Source organism: Prionailurus bengalensis, chromosome C2, assembly GCF_016509475.1.
Source record: "Prionailurus bengalensis isolate Pbe53 chromosome C2, Fcat_Pben_1.1_paternal_pri, whole genome shotgun sequence".
NCBI classification, from domain to species: domain Eukaryota; kingdom Metazoa; phylum Chordata; class Mammalia; order Carnivora; family Felidae; genus Prionailurus; species Prionailurus bengalensis.
The window spans coordinates 2,797,118-2,813,696 of record NC_057350.1 but is presented as its reverse complement, the minus strand read 5'-3'; the positions used below and the strand labels follow the sequence as shown (position 1 = coordinate 2,813,696).

Genomic DNA, 16,579 nt, shown 5'->3' with positions numbered 1-16,579 from the left:
AGGACACGGAGACACGAGCCCTCACGCATTGGCCCTGGTGGGGAGGTAAGACTGTGCAGCTGGTGTGGAAAGCAGTTCGGCAGTTCCTGTAATAGCCAAACACAGGATCGCCACATGATACAGGAATTTCACGTTTAAGGACACACCCCAAAGACTCGAAAGCAGAGACTCGGATACCTGTGCACCAATATTCGCTGCAGCATTATCCAAACGGCCAAAAGGTGGAAACAAGCCAAGTGTCCATCAACAGACGAGAGGACACACAGAATACGGTACGGGCATACCTTGTTTTATTGCGCTCCGCTTTACTGTGCTGAACAGGATCTGTTCAGCAGATTATCTGCTGAACAGATCCTGCATTTTTCAAAAAGGGAAGGTTTGTGGCCTCAGTCAAGTCGGTCAGCACCATTTTTCCAACAGCCTTTGCTCGTTTCATGGCCCTGCATCATGTTTTGGTAATTCTCACAATATTCCGAACTTTGTTATTACTACACATTTGTTATGGTGATCTGTGACGTTACTCTCGTACTTGTTTTTGGGTGCCCCGAACCGCACCTACAGAAGACGACGAACTTAATTGGGAAGTGTCGTGTGTGTTCTGACTGCTCTGACTGGCCATTCCCCCAACCCTCCCTCTCTCCTCAGGCCTCCCTGTTCCCCGAGACACATAATGTTTAAATTAGGCCAATGAACGGCCCTACAAGGCCTCCAAGTGTCCAAATGAAAGGAAGAGTCACATCTCTCACTACGAATCAGAAGCTACAAATGATGACGCTTACCTAGTAAGGAAGGCGTGTCGAAAGCGGACGGGCCAAAAGCTTGGCCTCGTGCACCCAGCGGCCAAAAGGCAATGCGAAGAAAAAGTTCTTGAAGGACGTTTTTAAAAGTGCTGCTGTAGCAAACACATAAAGGATAAGAAAGCGAAACAGCCTGATCGCTGAAATGGAGAAAGTTTCAGTGGTCTGGAGAGAAGGTCCAACCAGCCACAACATCCCCTTCAACCAAAGCCTCATCCAGAGCAAGATCCTAACTCCCTTCAATTCCGTGAAGGCTGGGAGAGGTGGGGAAGCTGCGGAAGAAAATCTGAAGCCTGCAGGGGTTGGTCCAGGAGGTTTAAGCAAAGACGCCGTCTCCGTAACAGAGAAGGGCGCCGTGAGGCAGCACGTGCTGAGGCAAAAGCTGCATCGAGTTCTCCAGAAGACGTAGCAGGACAGTTCTCGAAGGCGTTTACACAAAACCGTTTTCTCAGCGTACAAGAAACAGTCTTCTATAGGAAGAATATGCCATCTAGCACTTTCATAGCTGGAGAGGAGAAGTCGGTGCCTGGCTTCAGAGCTTCAAAGGACGGGCTGACTCCTCTCTCGGGCTAACACAGCTGGTGAACTTCATTTGAAGCCAGTGCTCACTGACTATTCTGAAAGTCCTAGGGCCTCAGCAATTATGCTGACTCTACTCTGCCCGTGCTCTACAAATGGAACAAAGCCTAGATGACAGCACATCTGTTTACAACACAGTTTACTGAATACACTAAGCCCATCGCTGAGACCTACCCTCAGAAAGAACTATTCCTTTCTTCTTTTTTTTTAATTTTTTAATTTTTTATTTTTGAGACAGGGAGAGACAGAGCATGAACAGGGGAGGGTCAGAGAGAGGGAGACACAGAATCTGAAACAGGCTCCAGGCTCTGAGCCGTCAGCACAGAGCCTGACGTGGGGCTCGAACTCACGGACGGTGAGATCATGACCTGAGCCGAAGTCGGCCGCTTAACCGACTGAGCCACCCAGGCGCCCCAGAACTATTCCTTTCAAAATATGACCACTCATTGACGGTGCACCTGATCACCCAAGGGCTCTGATGGAGGTGGACAAGGAGATGAATGTTGTTTTCGGGTCGGCTAATACAACACCTATTCTGCAGCCACGGGTCAAGGAGTAAGTGTAACCGTCTAGTCTTATTACTGAAGACATACATTTTGTAAGGCTTGGCTGCCACGGATAGTGATTCCTCTGACGGATCTGGGTAAAATCAATCAACTGAAAACCTTCTGGAAAGAATTCACCATTCTAGGTGCCATTAAAGAACATTTGAGATTCGTGGGAAGAGGTCAAACTATCCACGTGAACAGGAGTTTGGAAGAAGTGGACTCCAGCCCTCAGGCAGGACCTTGAAGGGTTCAAGACATCAGTGGAGGAAGTCACTGCAGATGTGGTGGAAACAGCAGGAAAACCAGAACCAGAAGTGGAGCCTGAAAGAAGGAGCTGAGTTGCTGCACCTCAGGAGAAACCTGAACAGATGAGGAGCTGCTTCATTTTTAAAAAAATTTTTTAAATGTTTTATTTATTTTTGACAGAGAGAGAGAGAGACAGAGCATGAGCGGGGGAGGGGCAGGGAGAGAGGGAGACACAGAATCCGAAGCAGCTCCAGGCTCCGAGCCGTCGGCACAGAGCCCGACGCGGGGCTCGAACCCACGGACCGCAAGATTGTGACCTGAGCCGAAGTCGGACGCTCAACCGACTGAGCCACCCAGGCGCCCCGACGAGGAGCTGCTTCTTAGGGATAAGGCAAAGAAGGTGGTTTCTTGAGCTGGGATCTACCACTGGTGAAGGTGCTGTGAAGACTGTTGAAATGACAGAAGGATCTGGAATATTCCATACACTTAGTTGACAGAGCAGCAACAGGGTGTGACAAGTTCTGTGGGTAGAATGCTATCAAACGGCACCACAAACTACAGAGAAATCGTTGGTGAAAGGAAGAGTCGATCGTTGTGGCAAAGTTCACTGCTGTCTTAAGAGGTTGCCACGGACACCCCAGCCTTCAGCAGCCACCAACATGGAGGCGAGACCCTCCACCAGCAAAAAGATCACAAGTCCCTGAAAGCTCAGACAATGGCTAGCATGTTTCAGCAATAAAGTATTTTTTAATTAAGGTACATACACTGTGGATTTTCGACATATTGCTACTGGACATGTAACAGACGACAGCGTGGCAAAAACACAGCCTTTATGTGCACTGGGAAACCAAAACATTAGACTCACTTTATTGCCCCCGCTTTGTTGCGGGGGTCCGGAACCACACCTGTGATGTCTCCAAGGTGTGCCCGTGTGTACATACAATGGAGTATTATTTAGCCACAAAAAGGAACGGAATTAGGACACGTGACACACCACGGCCGAACCCTGAAGACTTTACGCTCAAGTGAAATAAGCTGGACCCAGGCAGACAGACAGTTTATGATCCCACTTATACGACGAGGACATAGTCAAATTCAGAGTCAGAAGGAGAGCAAAGGATGCCAGAGGCTGGGAAGAGGGCAGTTAGGGACCGAGGAGACCTTGCTGAATGGGGACAGAACTTCGGTTTGGTATGATAAAAAGTTCTGGAAATAGACAGTGGCGGTGGTTACACAACATTGTGAGCCACCGAATTCTACACTTAGAAACGGTTAAAATGGTAATTTTATGCTTACCATTTCTGTCTATGTGGTAAGTTCTGCCACAATTAAGAAACACTTGAAGAATTACAAATAAAAAAAGGACGAGTCTTCATTTTGTTACAGGCACTAGCACATTCAAAGGTCCCCTCGTCCTGCACGTGGAGACGATTTTAAGGTGTGATGTCTCCGAGCGGAGGGGCGCCGGTGAGCACTGGGGACAAGTCCTGCGGGGACGCAGGTGCACCGGCGGTCTCTCAGCCCTGCACCTGACCCTGGGCTGGAGAAGTATCAGAGACTTTCCACCGGCCCCATCGCTCCACCTTCTGAGCCTGCGTACTGCCCACGGGGTGCTGCAGCCAATGCTGGGTCTGCGCCACCCCGGGGCCTACGCCCAGACCCCGCTCTGGCCAGCTCTCGGGTGGTCAGGTCTGTGTCCCAGGAGAACACAGAGAAAACTCTGTCTTCAGAGCTCCTCAGGAAGCTGGTAAGTCTACAAAAGTATCTACCGACTTTTCCAGCACATTCATGTCATGGCAGTACAGCTAACGGCAGGTCTGGCGGAACCAGTGAAACGGGCAGATTTACAGCTCTCCGGGAAACCCCTCCTTGCCCCGGTCTGCCTGCCTGCCTTGTGCGGGTTTCCTTCAAGCCCCAGACTTGCAATGCTCTGCGGGGCTCCCCAATTAATTTTAAACCCCCCTGAATAAGTGAAAGGCACAGGGATATATAAACATCCAGGGCGAGGACTCCTTACTCCACTCTGCGCCACGGGCAGACCAGCTATGAAACACCGTCCTCAAAGCCACAGCACCATCTGCATGTGAACCAGGACCTCTCAGGTCCATGGGCACGAGGGCTGCTCTGAGCACCCGTGGGGGGCAGGGGCAAGGGCTGGTTGCGGGCCTGGGAGGCTCCAGGCTTTTACAGAAAATACTGACAGCACCAAGGGAAAAAGAAAGAGTTCCTCAACTTAACAAGAGAGGGATTCTTTAAAAGCTAAATTTAAAAATACATACACCATTTTACTGCTTTTGTTTCTGGTTTTAAATTCACAAGAGACTTCAAACACCGCCAAGTACATGCTTTTTTTTTTTTTTTTTTTTTAAAGTAGGTTTCACACTCAGCACAAGGGCCAGCATGGGGCTTGAACCTGAGATCAGGACCTGAGCTGAGATCAAGAGTCAGATACCTAACCAACTGAGCCCCCCAAGTGCACGCTTTTACATACTTTTTAAAAAAATATTTATTTATTTGTGAGAGAGACAGACAGAGTGTGAGCAGGGGAGGGCCAGAGAGAGAGGGAGACACAGAATCCGAAGCGGGCTCCAGGCTCCGAGCTGTCAGCACAGAGCCCGACGTCAGGGCTCGAACTCATGGACCGTGAGATCCTGACCTGAGCTGAAGTCGGACGCTTAACCGACTGAGCCATCCAGGAGCCCCGCTTTAACATACTTTTTAAACTGAGATTTTGTTAGTACTTGCGTGTTCCCCTTGACCTTCATGTGAAGAACAGAAATATTTGAAAGACTAGCCATTCCTTAAAACTGGCCTCAAGTACTTTTCCTGTGATATACATTCGAAACGTGCATTTGTCATGTGTTTCTCCCTGAAGGAGTTTTCATGAGGAAAAAAAGTATCCTTCTCGATCACATCCATCTACAATTAGCTGAACTACACAATACTCGTGGGCTGGCCCAGTTCTGGGTCTCTGCATACACTGCGGATCCGTCTTTGGCAGGAAAAGACCCCGCATTTCTAGAGGCAGCACAAACTAATTACACTAGTTTATCTCCCATCACCTTATCAAACAAGTAACCAAAGAGAAAATACCATGCCAGAAAAAGTACAAACACACGACGCTCTCGATTTTATTTGCCAATAATCAGACCTGCAGAGCCACGGCGCACAGATGGACCGGTTTCTGCATCCGTGAATTTCAAATCACCTCTTACAACATCTCTCTGGCTCTGACGAGCTAGTAGCTATTCCACAATCTGTCGGCTCGTGAGATTCAGCACCGGGCCTTTCCTCTAAGCTCCTGCTTCAGCCTCAGCCATGAACCACGCATTGCCTATAAAATCTACTTAAAAGAAAATGAAGTTATTCTAAAACGCCACACGGCAGAAAAGAGCTTATACGTGTATGCGAGGCCGCCACCATCCAGCGACGCCGGCCTTTGCCGTCACCCTCAGAGGATGCCCGGAGCCCGAGGGCCCACAGCGACAGTGTGCGGGAAGGAGCACAAGAAAGGAGCGAGTGTGTTCCCTCAAGTGACCGTAGGGGTGATGTAGACGGCACTTCCTCTCACACGCAGGCTGTCTGTGACAGATGGGGTGTATCCTTCTCTGCTCTCTGCCAGTGGCCAAGGCGCAGCCGAGAAGGACCCGCACAGAGAGGGCACTCTGGCACACAGCCGTGTACATCATTTAAAGATTTCGACCAGTGCATGGGCTCTTGTCCGTGAGGCCCTTTTCGTGGTATCTTATGTGAAAAACCAGACTTCTGAGTTTATAGCCCAACAGCCCACAACAATATAAGGAGAGGTTTTTTCTACCGAGTGTACGCGCTGAATGCATTGTAATATACCACTTCCTGATACCAAGATCATGATATTCCAGAAACAGCAGCGTGCACATCAATGACTCTTCTGGCTTTCTTTATTCAAAAATAAAACAGGCAAAAAAAAAAAAAAAAAGAACTAAAATGTCCAATGTCACCTGAAATAGCAGGTTCACCAAAGCTTTAAAGGTAAACTTGCATTTTAGGGTATTAATTACAATTACTAAAGAGAGAATGAATTGTTTTTCAAACCATGTATCTCAGGAAAATGCTGACCGGTGGGGCAGGTGATCATTTCACCCCCCTTTGTACGAGGGAGCCCACAGGTCTCAGAAAGTCTCCTGAGCAGCAGGGGCCGCTCTAAGGCGGCCCTCTTTTAGGTACAGGACATGGGCCTTTCCGGAAGGATGGACTGTTCCACGGGCACCTTGGCAAGGTCACCCAGCCACCCACAGGAACTTTTGCCTCCAGGAGGAAGTTGTGTGGATGCATATGCATTCATGTCCCTCTTGAGTCACTCACGGTCTACCGTCTGGGACACATGGCACGCGGTGATGGTTCCAGAATACAAAGTGGGGACCTGGGGGCGGGGGAGGGACACACGCGCGCCCCTACACGTCACGCTCCAGGGCGCGGAGGTCCTCCAGGAGCTCCTGGGCCACGGTCTGCAGGTGGGGGTTACGGCTCTTGGCCATGGCCAGGATGCGCTGCAGGGGCAGGGAGCTCCGGAACTCGGAGGCAGACTTGGAGAAGACTTCCGGCTCCAGGACCACAGACTGGACGAGCCGCAGCGCATGAAGGCACACCTCCGCGTCGGGGTCTGGGGAGAGAGGGAGCGCTTCCGGTTAGAGGGACCCTCTCCAGGACACGCGGCGACACCTACCCCTCAAGGGCTCTTGGTCTTTCTGAGGGCCAAATCCGACCACCTGGTAACTGCAGACTCACCGGGAAAGTGTCCCTGCTTGACGTAAAAGCTTAGCTCACAAGAGCAACACAACTAACTCAATCACCACCCGTTCTAGTAACATCCATCTTCAAATATGATTCGCAGTCAGATCATTTTAAGATGCCGAACTAAAAATGTGAGGGCCTTTCGTGTTGTCTGCTAGAATTCTGTCCACTTCTAGGACAGTTTTGAAAGGTGTTACTTCAGGCGCACCTGGGTGGCTCAGTCCATCAAGCGTCGGCCCCTTGATTTCACCTCAGGTCGTGAGCTCGTGGTTTGTCTGGCTCCGCGCTGACAGTGAGGAGCCTGCTTGGGATTCTCTCTCTCCCTCTCCCTCTCCCTCTCTATCCTTCCCTCTCTCAAAAACAAGTAAATAAGACATTGGACGAATGAATGAATGAATGAATGAATGAATGAATAAAAGGTACTGTTTCATTTGCCCTCCCGGTGCATCAAGTCCCTCAGTGGCCACATACTGACGCTGAATCTCTTCAGGGCCGCCGAGTTTCCAAAGTCACACTGTTTCCACTGTCCCCCCGAGGAATTCCCTCAGGAGCTGCCTCTGGAGTTACAGAAGCTGGTGCCCCGCACGCGTGGTGGCGCCACTAAAAAGAGCCCGACGCGGAGCTACGACCTTCACCAGGCTGGACGCAACTCTCCCCCTACTTCTCCCTACTGGGAAGCTTCAATATGCCTCCGAGTCACTTCTTGGTGGTTTGTGGGGGTTTTTTGTATCTATTTTATTTTTGAGAGAGAGAGAGGGAGACACAGAGTCCGGAGCAGGCTCCGGGCTCCGAGCCGTCAGCACAGAGCCCAACGTGGGGCTTGAACCCACAAACCGTGAGACCATGACCCGAGCCGGAGTCAGACGCCCACCCGACTGAGCCCCGCAGGCGCCCCTGCCATCCATTCACTGTTGACTGAATATTGTAATTGGAACCTCTTTCCTAGCGCTATACCTAAACCTTTCAAGAAGTGAATGGATTGAAAGAGTGGACTCAATCAGTCCTCCGTGGGAAGTGCCACACACCAGAGCTGCCCAGAGGCTTTTGCTGTTGACCCAGGGCCCCCAGGGCATGGCGACAGCTGCCGTGCTGTACCCAGGAGGGAAGGCACCACGGCCTGGGTGCCGGCCGTTACAGCGCTCCTACTCTGGGGGAGGGGAGAGCAACTCTTCCTCGTACCAGACCCGCCACAGACCCGGGGAAGAGCGTGGCTGCCACAGGGAAGCGTGCGCAGGGATCACCGGGAAGGCCCCACCACCCAGACACGGATGGACAGAAACCGAACCGAACGGACAGAGAACCTCGTCCTCCAGCGCCAGTCCGGCAAACACCGGCGGCCCAGGCGAGCGGTCTACAGCCGGGGGAGGAGACCCCTACGAACGCAGACGCAAAGGGAAGGCCAAGAGCTAAGGGTGCGAAGAGGACACCGAGGAAGACACACGGGGAGCTCAGCCCTCACCCTCAGCACAAGGAGAAGAGAGGAACCCGAAGCCAGCAGTACACAGGAGGCAAGCACAGCGATGACAAAACCCACACCCTCCTCACCCCCACGGACGTCCCAGCACAACGAGAGGCCACGTCCGCAAGCCGACGCCATGACCGTAGGGCCGCAGAGCCCGGCACCCCAGGCCACGCCACGCCAAACGCAGCCCGGGAACCATTTCTGTGCAGGCCGGGAGCGAAGAGTGATGTGTACATTTTGAAGAGTTACTTTAAAAAGAGAAAGAGAGGGAGAAGAATATGCAACAGAAACCACGTGTGGCCCTAAAGCTTAAGATATTTACTATCCAACCCATTATACAAAACGTTTGCTCTCCTGCCCTGATGCGACGTCCAATGACAAAGACCAAGCAAGGGAAACCAAACACCCACAGTGGCGACAAAGTAGTCAACAGCACCACACTCACAGATGAACCGGATACAGCAACAGCTAGAAAAGGAACTGGAAATAAATAGGATTAATAGACAGGAAAACACTGCTGTATGGGTCCTATGGCACACCTGAAGCAGTGCTGTACTACTTAAAGATTAATTAGGGGCGCCTGGGTGGCTCAGTCGGTTAGGCGTCCGACTTCAGCTCAGGTCACGATCTCGCGGTCCGTGAGTTCGAGCCCCGCGTCGGGCTCTGGGCTGACGGCTCAGAGCCTGGAGCCTGCTTCCGATTCTGTGTCTCCCTCTCTCTCTGCCCCTCCCCCATTCATGCTCTGTCTCTCTCTGTCCCAAAAATAAATAAACATTAAAAAAAAAATTTAAAGATTAATTAAAGATTGTATGGAAACCCTAGGGCAAATCATAAAAAGTTTTTACAGTACAAATGATAAGCCAACGGTGTAGACAAATGGAATATTAAAATACTCCAACAGCAAACAAAAAAAGAAGAAAGAAACAACTAGAGATACGTTTGTATTCCTTTCTGTACACAGTAAATGAAACAGCATAGACACACCAATTGGAAGGCAGAGAACGCACAAAACAGCAAGACCCTGCTATACGCTGTCCACAAGACACCCCAGAAAAATATAAGGACGAAGGTTAAACATAAACAAAAATATTTAAAATACGCCATATAAACACTAATTAAAAGAGGGCTACAGAGCCTATGTTCTTACCAGACACAGTAGACCTCAGAACAAGAAATGTTACCAGGACTGAGGAGTGACACTGCATAATTATAAAGAGGTCAATGCCTCAGGAAGACAGAACAGTCTCAATTACGTACGTACCTAATAACAGAGCTTCAAAAAACACAAAGCAAACTATGATAGAACTCTAAGGGCAAATCAATTCACAATTAGAGTTGAAAACTTTCATGTCCTTATTTCCATTATTGATTTTAAAACAGGAGGAAAGGAAATCAGTAAAAACACAGAACCTCAGAACAACCCAAACTAATTGAGTTTAACAAGGTCAGCATACAAAGATCAACTGTATCCACATATCAGTAACAATAAACTGGAAACTAAATTTTTAAAAAGACTATCATTTACAAGAGCACCAAAACATAAAACATTTAGGTCTATAAATCTTACAAAATATGTGCAATATTTGTATGCTAAAAACCATAAGACATTGATGTAAAAAAAAAAGACAACCTAAGTAAATTTGAGAGATAGAAGACTTAATATAGTTTTGATGTCAGTCTCCCCACTGATCTATGCCATGTAATCCCAAAAACCCAGTAGGCTGGTTTGTAGAAATTAACAAACTGATTTTCAAATTTATTTGAGAAAGAGAAGGAACTAAGACAGCCAAAACAATTTCAAAAAAAGAAAAACACTGAAAGATTCAGACCACTCAATTCAGACCACTCAATGTCAGTTATCAAGACAGTGTGATACTGATAAAGGGATAGTCACAGAGATAAATGGTATAGGGTTAGAGAATCCAGGAACAGACCACAGTTTTGTAAAATCTCAAAAAACATATTAATACATTTTAATAATAATAATAATAAAATAATAGCCTTTTCAGGGTGCCTGGCTGGCTCAGTCAGTAGAGCGTGTGACTCTTGATCTTGGGGTCGTGAGATCAAGCCCCACACTGGGCTAGAGCTTACTTAATAATTAAAAAAAAAAAAAAAAGATTCATCAGAGAACTCATGGCTGCCTTAATGTTGATGTTTCATTAAAGACTAAAAACAACCTATCTTGACAGACCTTCAAGGTCCAGTACACTCTCCTTGCAGCAAACAGAAATTCCTCAGAAACTTATCTCTAGCCTTGCCACTCCCTCCACAAAAAGTATATAACCAGTCACTTCTCACGATCCCAAGTGCAGGGCTTTCAGCTCACAGATCCTGTCTCCCTGCTTTAATAAAACCACCTTTTTGGTGTTATTAATTAATTAATTTAAAAAAATAGCCTTTTCTGGGGCACCTGGGTGGCTCAGTCGGTTAAGAGCCCGACTTTAGCTCAGGTCAGACTCTTGTGGTTTGTGAGTTCGAGCCCTGCGTCGGGATCTGTGCTGACAGCTCGGAGCCTGGAGCCTGCTCTGGATTCTCTCTCCTTCTCTCTCTGCCCCTCCCCCACTCCCACTCTGTCTGTCTCTTTCTCTCTCTCTCAAAAATAAATAGATATTTAAAAAAATAATAGCCTTTTCAACAACTGGTGCTGGAAAAATTGAACATCCATATGTAAAAACAGAGAACTTTAATCCATACCTTGCCTCACATATAAAACTTACATGAAAACTAATAATAGACTTAAATGTAAAACCCAAAACTAGAAGAAAACAAGACATAACCTTTGTGACCTTGAGCTTGGCAAGGATTTCTTAGATATCAAATGAAAAGCACAGTCCATACAGGAAAGAAAATGACAACATGAGATACACAAAAATGGGAAGGCCAACACAAAAGAAGAGAATCAGCCTGGCGACTGCACTGGAAGGAAATACAGACTAAGAGAAAGATAATCAGCTGATGTGCCAAAACCATGCAGCGAGGAGAATAACACAGAACTCGGGTCTGTTCAGGCCACAAATCAGCAAATTCTGAGTTATAACTACTCAATTTATCCTTTAAAAGAATCATGGAAAACCTTATTCCCTGAGACTGAGAACATTCCTGTAGATGGCTCAATTATGAGTTTGGAAATGAGTGAATCAACCATAACGAGAAAAGGCATTCATCTGACCACAATGCAAAATGACACAGATGTGAAGTTATCTGACAAGAGTTTTTCAGCAGCCGATATTCAAGTTATTCAATGAGCAACCACAACATGCCAGAAGCAAATGAAAAAAAAAGGCTCAGCAAAGAAATCAAAGATATAAAGAACAATAAAAGGGAAACATTGGAACTGAAAAATAACAATAACTGAAGTTAAAAACTTGACAGAGAAAGAATGGAAGGGACACAGGAAACAATCTGTGAAGAGGAAGACAGGACAATAGAAATCACCCAATCTGAACAGAGAGGAAAAAAGACGGAGAAAAAAAAGAAACAAAGCCCCTGGGTCCAGAAGGCCTATAAAGAAGATCTAACGTTCATGTCATCGCAGGGCTGGAAAATACCCAAGATACAATGGCTGAGATTTTACCCTATTTGGCCAAAGACACAAACTTACAGATCCAAAAAGGTGAGCAAACTCAAAGCAGGTCAGACACCAAGAAATCTACACCAAGACACGTCCTAGCCAAACTTCTGAACACTAAAAACAAAGAAAATAAATCCTGAAAGCTGCAAGAGAAAAATGACACATCACATATAGGAGAAAAACAATGATACCGATTTCCCATCAGAAACCACAGAGGCCACTGGCGCCTGGGTGGCTCCGTTGGTCAAGCGTCCGACTTCCTTCCACTGAGGTCATGATCTCACGGTCCGTGAGTTCGAGCCCCACGTCGGGCTCTGTGCTGACAGCTCGGAGCCTGGAGCCCGCTTTGGATTCTGTGTCTCCCTCTCTCTCTACCCCTCCCCTGCTCGCTCTCTCTCAAAATAAATAATAAAAAAATATATAAAAAAGAAAGAAACCACAGAGGCCAGAATAAAGTGACACATTTTCCACATGTTGAAAGAAAAGAGTCATCAACCCAGAATCCTATACCCAGTGAAAATGTCCTTCAGAAATGAAGAGGAATTCAAGACATTCTCAGATGAAGGAAAATCAAGAGAATCTGTTGCCAGTAGACCCTACTGTGACAGCCTGGCTGCGCCACACAAAAACGTGCACAGGAACGTTCACTGCAGCATTACTCAACTTAGTAACAGCCGGTCAAGAGTGTGGCTCAGCTGTTCCCTGGTGGCGCTGCCTCGCCATCCGTTTCATTGGGTTAAATGGCCTGAAGGGACCTTGAACTGATGGCAGCCTCTCATGCATGCAGGTGCCCTAGACAGCAGCCCACAGAGCCACAAGCAAATGTAAGTCCCTGATTTGATTTCTCCCACAGCCCTGTGATCAACTGCCCCCCGCCCCACCGCCACCCCCACCCCCTCACACCTTCCCCTTATGGGCCCCTTAGGTAAGAGCCCCACTCTTCTGGTTTCAACTGACCAGTCCAGCCTCAGCCCAGGGATCCCAAAGCCCCCCAGCCGCCGACCCTCATTAAGGCCCCAGGTCCTGCCTCTCTCTGTCTGCACTCTGCCTCGACTTCCCTGTGGGGCGCCCTCAAGGTGTCCTCCAGGACCTCTTTTTCAGTTTCTCTTGTGGGCTACTGTTAGACCACAGCTCACCATCCAGCAGCCTGTGCTCCACTTAGTAAGTGTTACTTTGACAACTCATAACACAGCCCCAAAGTGAAAACAGCCCAAATGTCCATCAAGTGGTCAATGGATAAACAAAACGTGGTATATCTACACAGTGGAACGTTATCTGGCAAGGAGAAGGAATAAAGTATTGATACATGGTACAACACGGGTGATCCCTGAAAACATGCTAAATGAAAGAAGCCAGACACAAAAGGGTACAAGTTATAAAGTTCCAATTTTATGAATGGCTTAGATGAAGGTAAATCCATAGATACAGGAAGCAGATTAGCAGCCCCCAGGGGCTGGGTGGGGAGAAGGAGGGGGTGGCTGCTAATGGGCATGGTGGTTTCCACGAGTGGTGACGAAAATATTCTAAAATTACATAGGTGGCAGTCATGTTTGCACAACTCTGTGAATATATTAACAACTACTGAGTTATACACTATACACAGTTGAATTTCATGGCTGATGAGTTACATCTGTTTTTAGAAAAAGGAGATTAGTGGGAAAACTGGCAAAATTCTAATTAGAGCTGAAGATGAGGTTCTCACAGCGCACCAATGTGAACGTCCTCCACGTGCATGTGGTCTATGGTCACGTAAGGTGTTAACATTAGGGGAAGCAGGGTGAGTATCACTGAATTGTTTTGCTCCCACGGGTGATACGCCATTTCTCTCGTTGGCTTTCCACATTTTTTTCTTTCTTTGTTCCATCTCAGATGTACAATCTCTGCAACTTTTCTGAAAATCTAAAAGAGTGAACTGAAGAGAAAATAGCTCAAGGAAGTTCTCGGAATGGGAAAGAATGACAAAAGAAATTTTGTCATAAAAATAAGGGTACATACAAGAAACTCTGCCTCTCCTGTTGAGCTCTCCCAATTGCGTTTGCTGGTTGAGGCAGGAATTATTTCAGTGTCCGATGTGGTTCTCAATGTAAACAGAGGGAATCCTTCAGACAATTTTAGAACAAATGGGAAAGATAAAGGATGGAGGGACGTAAAACTTGCGCTTCACCTGAACTGGAAAGAAGCTGCACAAGGAGACAGGGACTGGTTGTTATGTATAACGTAAAGCTACACAAATAAACACAGGGTTCTTGGACGGTGTTGTCAAAATGAAAGTAAAGTTTACACAGAGCAAACTGCACCAATTTTACACACGCAGCTCAAAAAGTTTGGACAAACGTACACACCCGTATAAACCCCAATCCTAAGGGGACGCGGAACACTTCCCTCCCCACAAAGCTCCCGCACACCCCCTGCCTCGCGGCCCATCCCCGCCCTCGCGCAAGTGATGCTCTGGTTCCCGTCAACAGAGATCCGTTTGCCTGTTCTTGAAAATCGTGTACATGAGACCACACTTTTTTTAAAGCACTATTTCATCATTAAAGCTCAGGCAGCTCAAAACAAATGAAATAACATTCTGCTTGGTTCCTTCCTCCATTTTTATCAAGTCAGTCCCCTCTTGAGATTCTGGGGCTATTTTCTTCTCACAACGTCCTACTAATAAGCACTTGGATGGACAGGAAATCACTGCACCATACCGTGTTTTCCCCCAAACAACAGACGTCTTTCTTTGTAATTGTTTTTACATCAGGGAGTGGGGAGGATGTGGGGGAGAGAAGAAAGCCAGGAGAGTCACCGGCAATTATAAACCAGCAACGCAACTTCCCTGGGTGACATCCTCCGCAGCTCGGAGCTCTCACGTCACTGGTATCTGTCACAAATGTCTCTGATAAGCATGCAGCTCATGCAGTCACATCTGTCCCCAGCAGCAGCATCTGGAAGGAGCCACACGGTAGCCAGGCTTAAGTAACAGCATCACATCCGTGCTGCCCGCCGAAGCAACCGACTCTGTGAGGGGCGCCATGGCGGGGAGCACCACCCACGCTGGGCCTGACGCCGGGCCGCTGGGCCGGAGCACTGACTGCTGGCCAAAGACTCAGTGGCAGGCCACACTCTTGCCTGTTACCACCTACAGGGATTTGGGGGAAAATCCGAACTGGCACGTTAGGATGTAACCATATTTCCACAACACGATAAGGAATTTCTACACTGCGTTTCTTTGAACACAAGTAGAAGTGAAATGTCTTACCCTAAAGCTGGTAGGTGCTGACCCGGGTTCCTTAGAGGGAAGCCCCTGACAGGCACACCCTCCCTCCACGGGAAGGAAGGTCTGCGAACTCTCCTTGCCCCCCTTCCTACTCACCGTCCCTCCCCATTCTCCACACACACTCATCATCACCATCAATTCGCTCTATGGGTCCCGAGCTGGGTCCCCCAGGACACTAGTTCCCCAGACGGCGACGGGTGTTTCCATCTACCCCACACCCACCCCACTGAGCAGGGGAAGGAAGGAGGGGGCAAAACAGTACTCTGGGAATTAAGCCATAGCAAATTAAGGACTAGAGGACAAGGACGCGTCCCTGACACATCCCTAACTCCACACGCCCCCAACAGCCCATCACACGCACTGACTCCCAGGCACTCGAACAGACACAGACGAAACTCACCAGCCCCAGCCCCATGATTTCCTGACAGCTGAAGCGGCTCCCTGAAGTACAGCTCACACACACGCTCCCATGCACTCCCACACACGCATGCACACACGCTCTAACACACGCTCATGCGCGCACACACACGCACTTACACACACCCGTGCACACGTACTCTCAACACACACTCCAACACACATGTTCATGCTCACACACACTCAATACGCTCACACATACGTTCAGAGGGTCTTTCTGTTCTCAGTCATACTTGAAATTAAAACAAACACATTTGTCTTTCTTTAATTACCTGGTAATTATGCTTATTTTTTTAAAAAATTCATATACTGAATGTATAAACAAAAATCGGAGGTGAGCCGGCAGCTACCTCCGTGACAGGGCAGTAGCAGCATATGGAGAGACACATGTGATTCAGAGTCACTCACCACCATTGTCTTAGCAAAACTGTCTTTCTCCCTCTTTTTTTTTTTAAGTTTATTTATTTATTTTGAGAGAGAGAGTGAGCATGAAGGGGAGAGAAGCAAAGAGAGAGAGAGAGAGAGAGAGAGAGAGAGAGAGAGAGAGAGAGAATATCCCAAGCAGGCTCCACGATGTCAGCACAGAGCTGAAGGTGGGGCCCGACGAGGGTCTTGAACTCATGAACTGTGAGATCATGATCTGAGCCTTGGAGTCACCTAGGTGGCCCTTAGCAAAACTATTTAAACAAAGGCTTGCTGGGCCGTTGTCTTCTCATCTATGAACCGAGGGCTTAAATCATCCACAGCATTAGCATAAAGACCAAAGGAGGAGGCGTATGAAAGCAGCTATCACAACGCCTGGCATGTAGCTGGTGTCCCGTACGTAGCAAGTCCCACGGTACACGGAACAAACTCACCCCACTCCCACACTTGCAACAAGGGCCTTCGGTGCCCTTCCAACAGAGCAGGACGCCCCGGCCC

At 48.1% G+C, this 16,579-nt stretch overlaps 1 protein-coding gene across 2 annotated transcripts in view; it reads right to left on the bottom strand.

The window, feature by feature from the left end:
* Window positions 1–6,072: 6,072 nt before the first annotated feature.
* The window catches only part of LOC122491118 (heat shock transcription factor 2 binding protein), a 96,952-nt gene continuing 86,445 nt past the window's right edge, over window positions 6,073–16,579 (bottom strand). For both annotated transcript variants that reach the window (XM_043593487.1, XM_043593488.1), the window contains exon 9: window positions 6,073–6,812. In XM_043593487.1, the coding sequence (XP_043449422.1) occupies window positions 6,604–6,812 (209 nt within the window). In that variant the 3' untranslated portion in view covers window positions 6,073–6,603. The remainder of the gene's footprint in view (window positions 6,813–16,579) is intronic.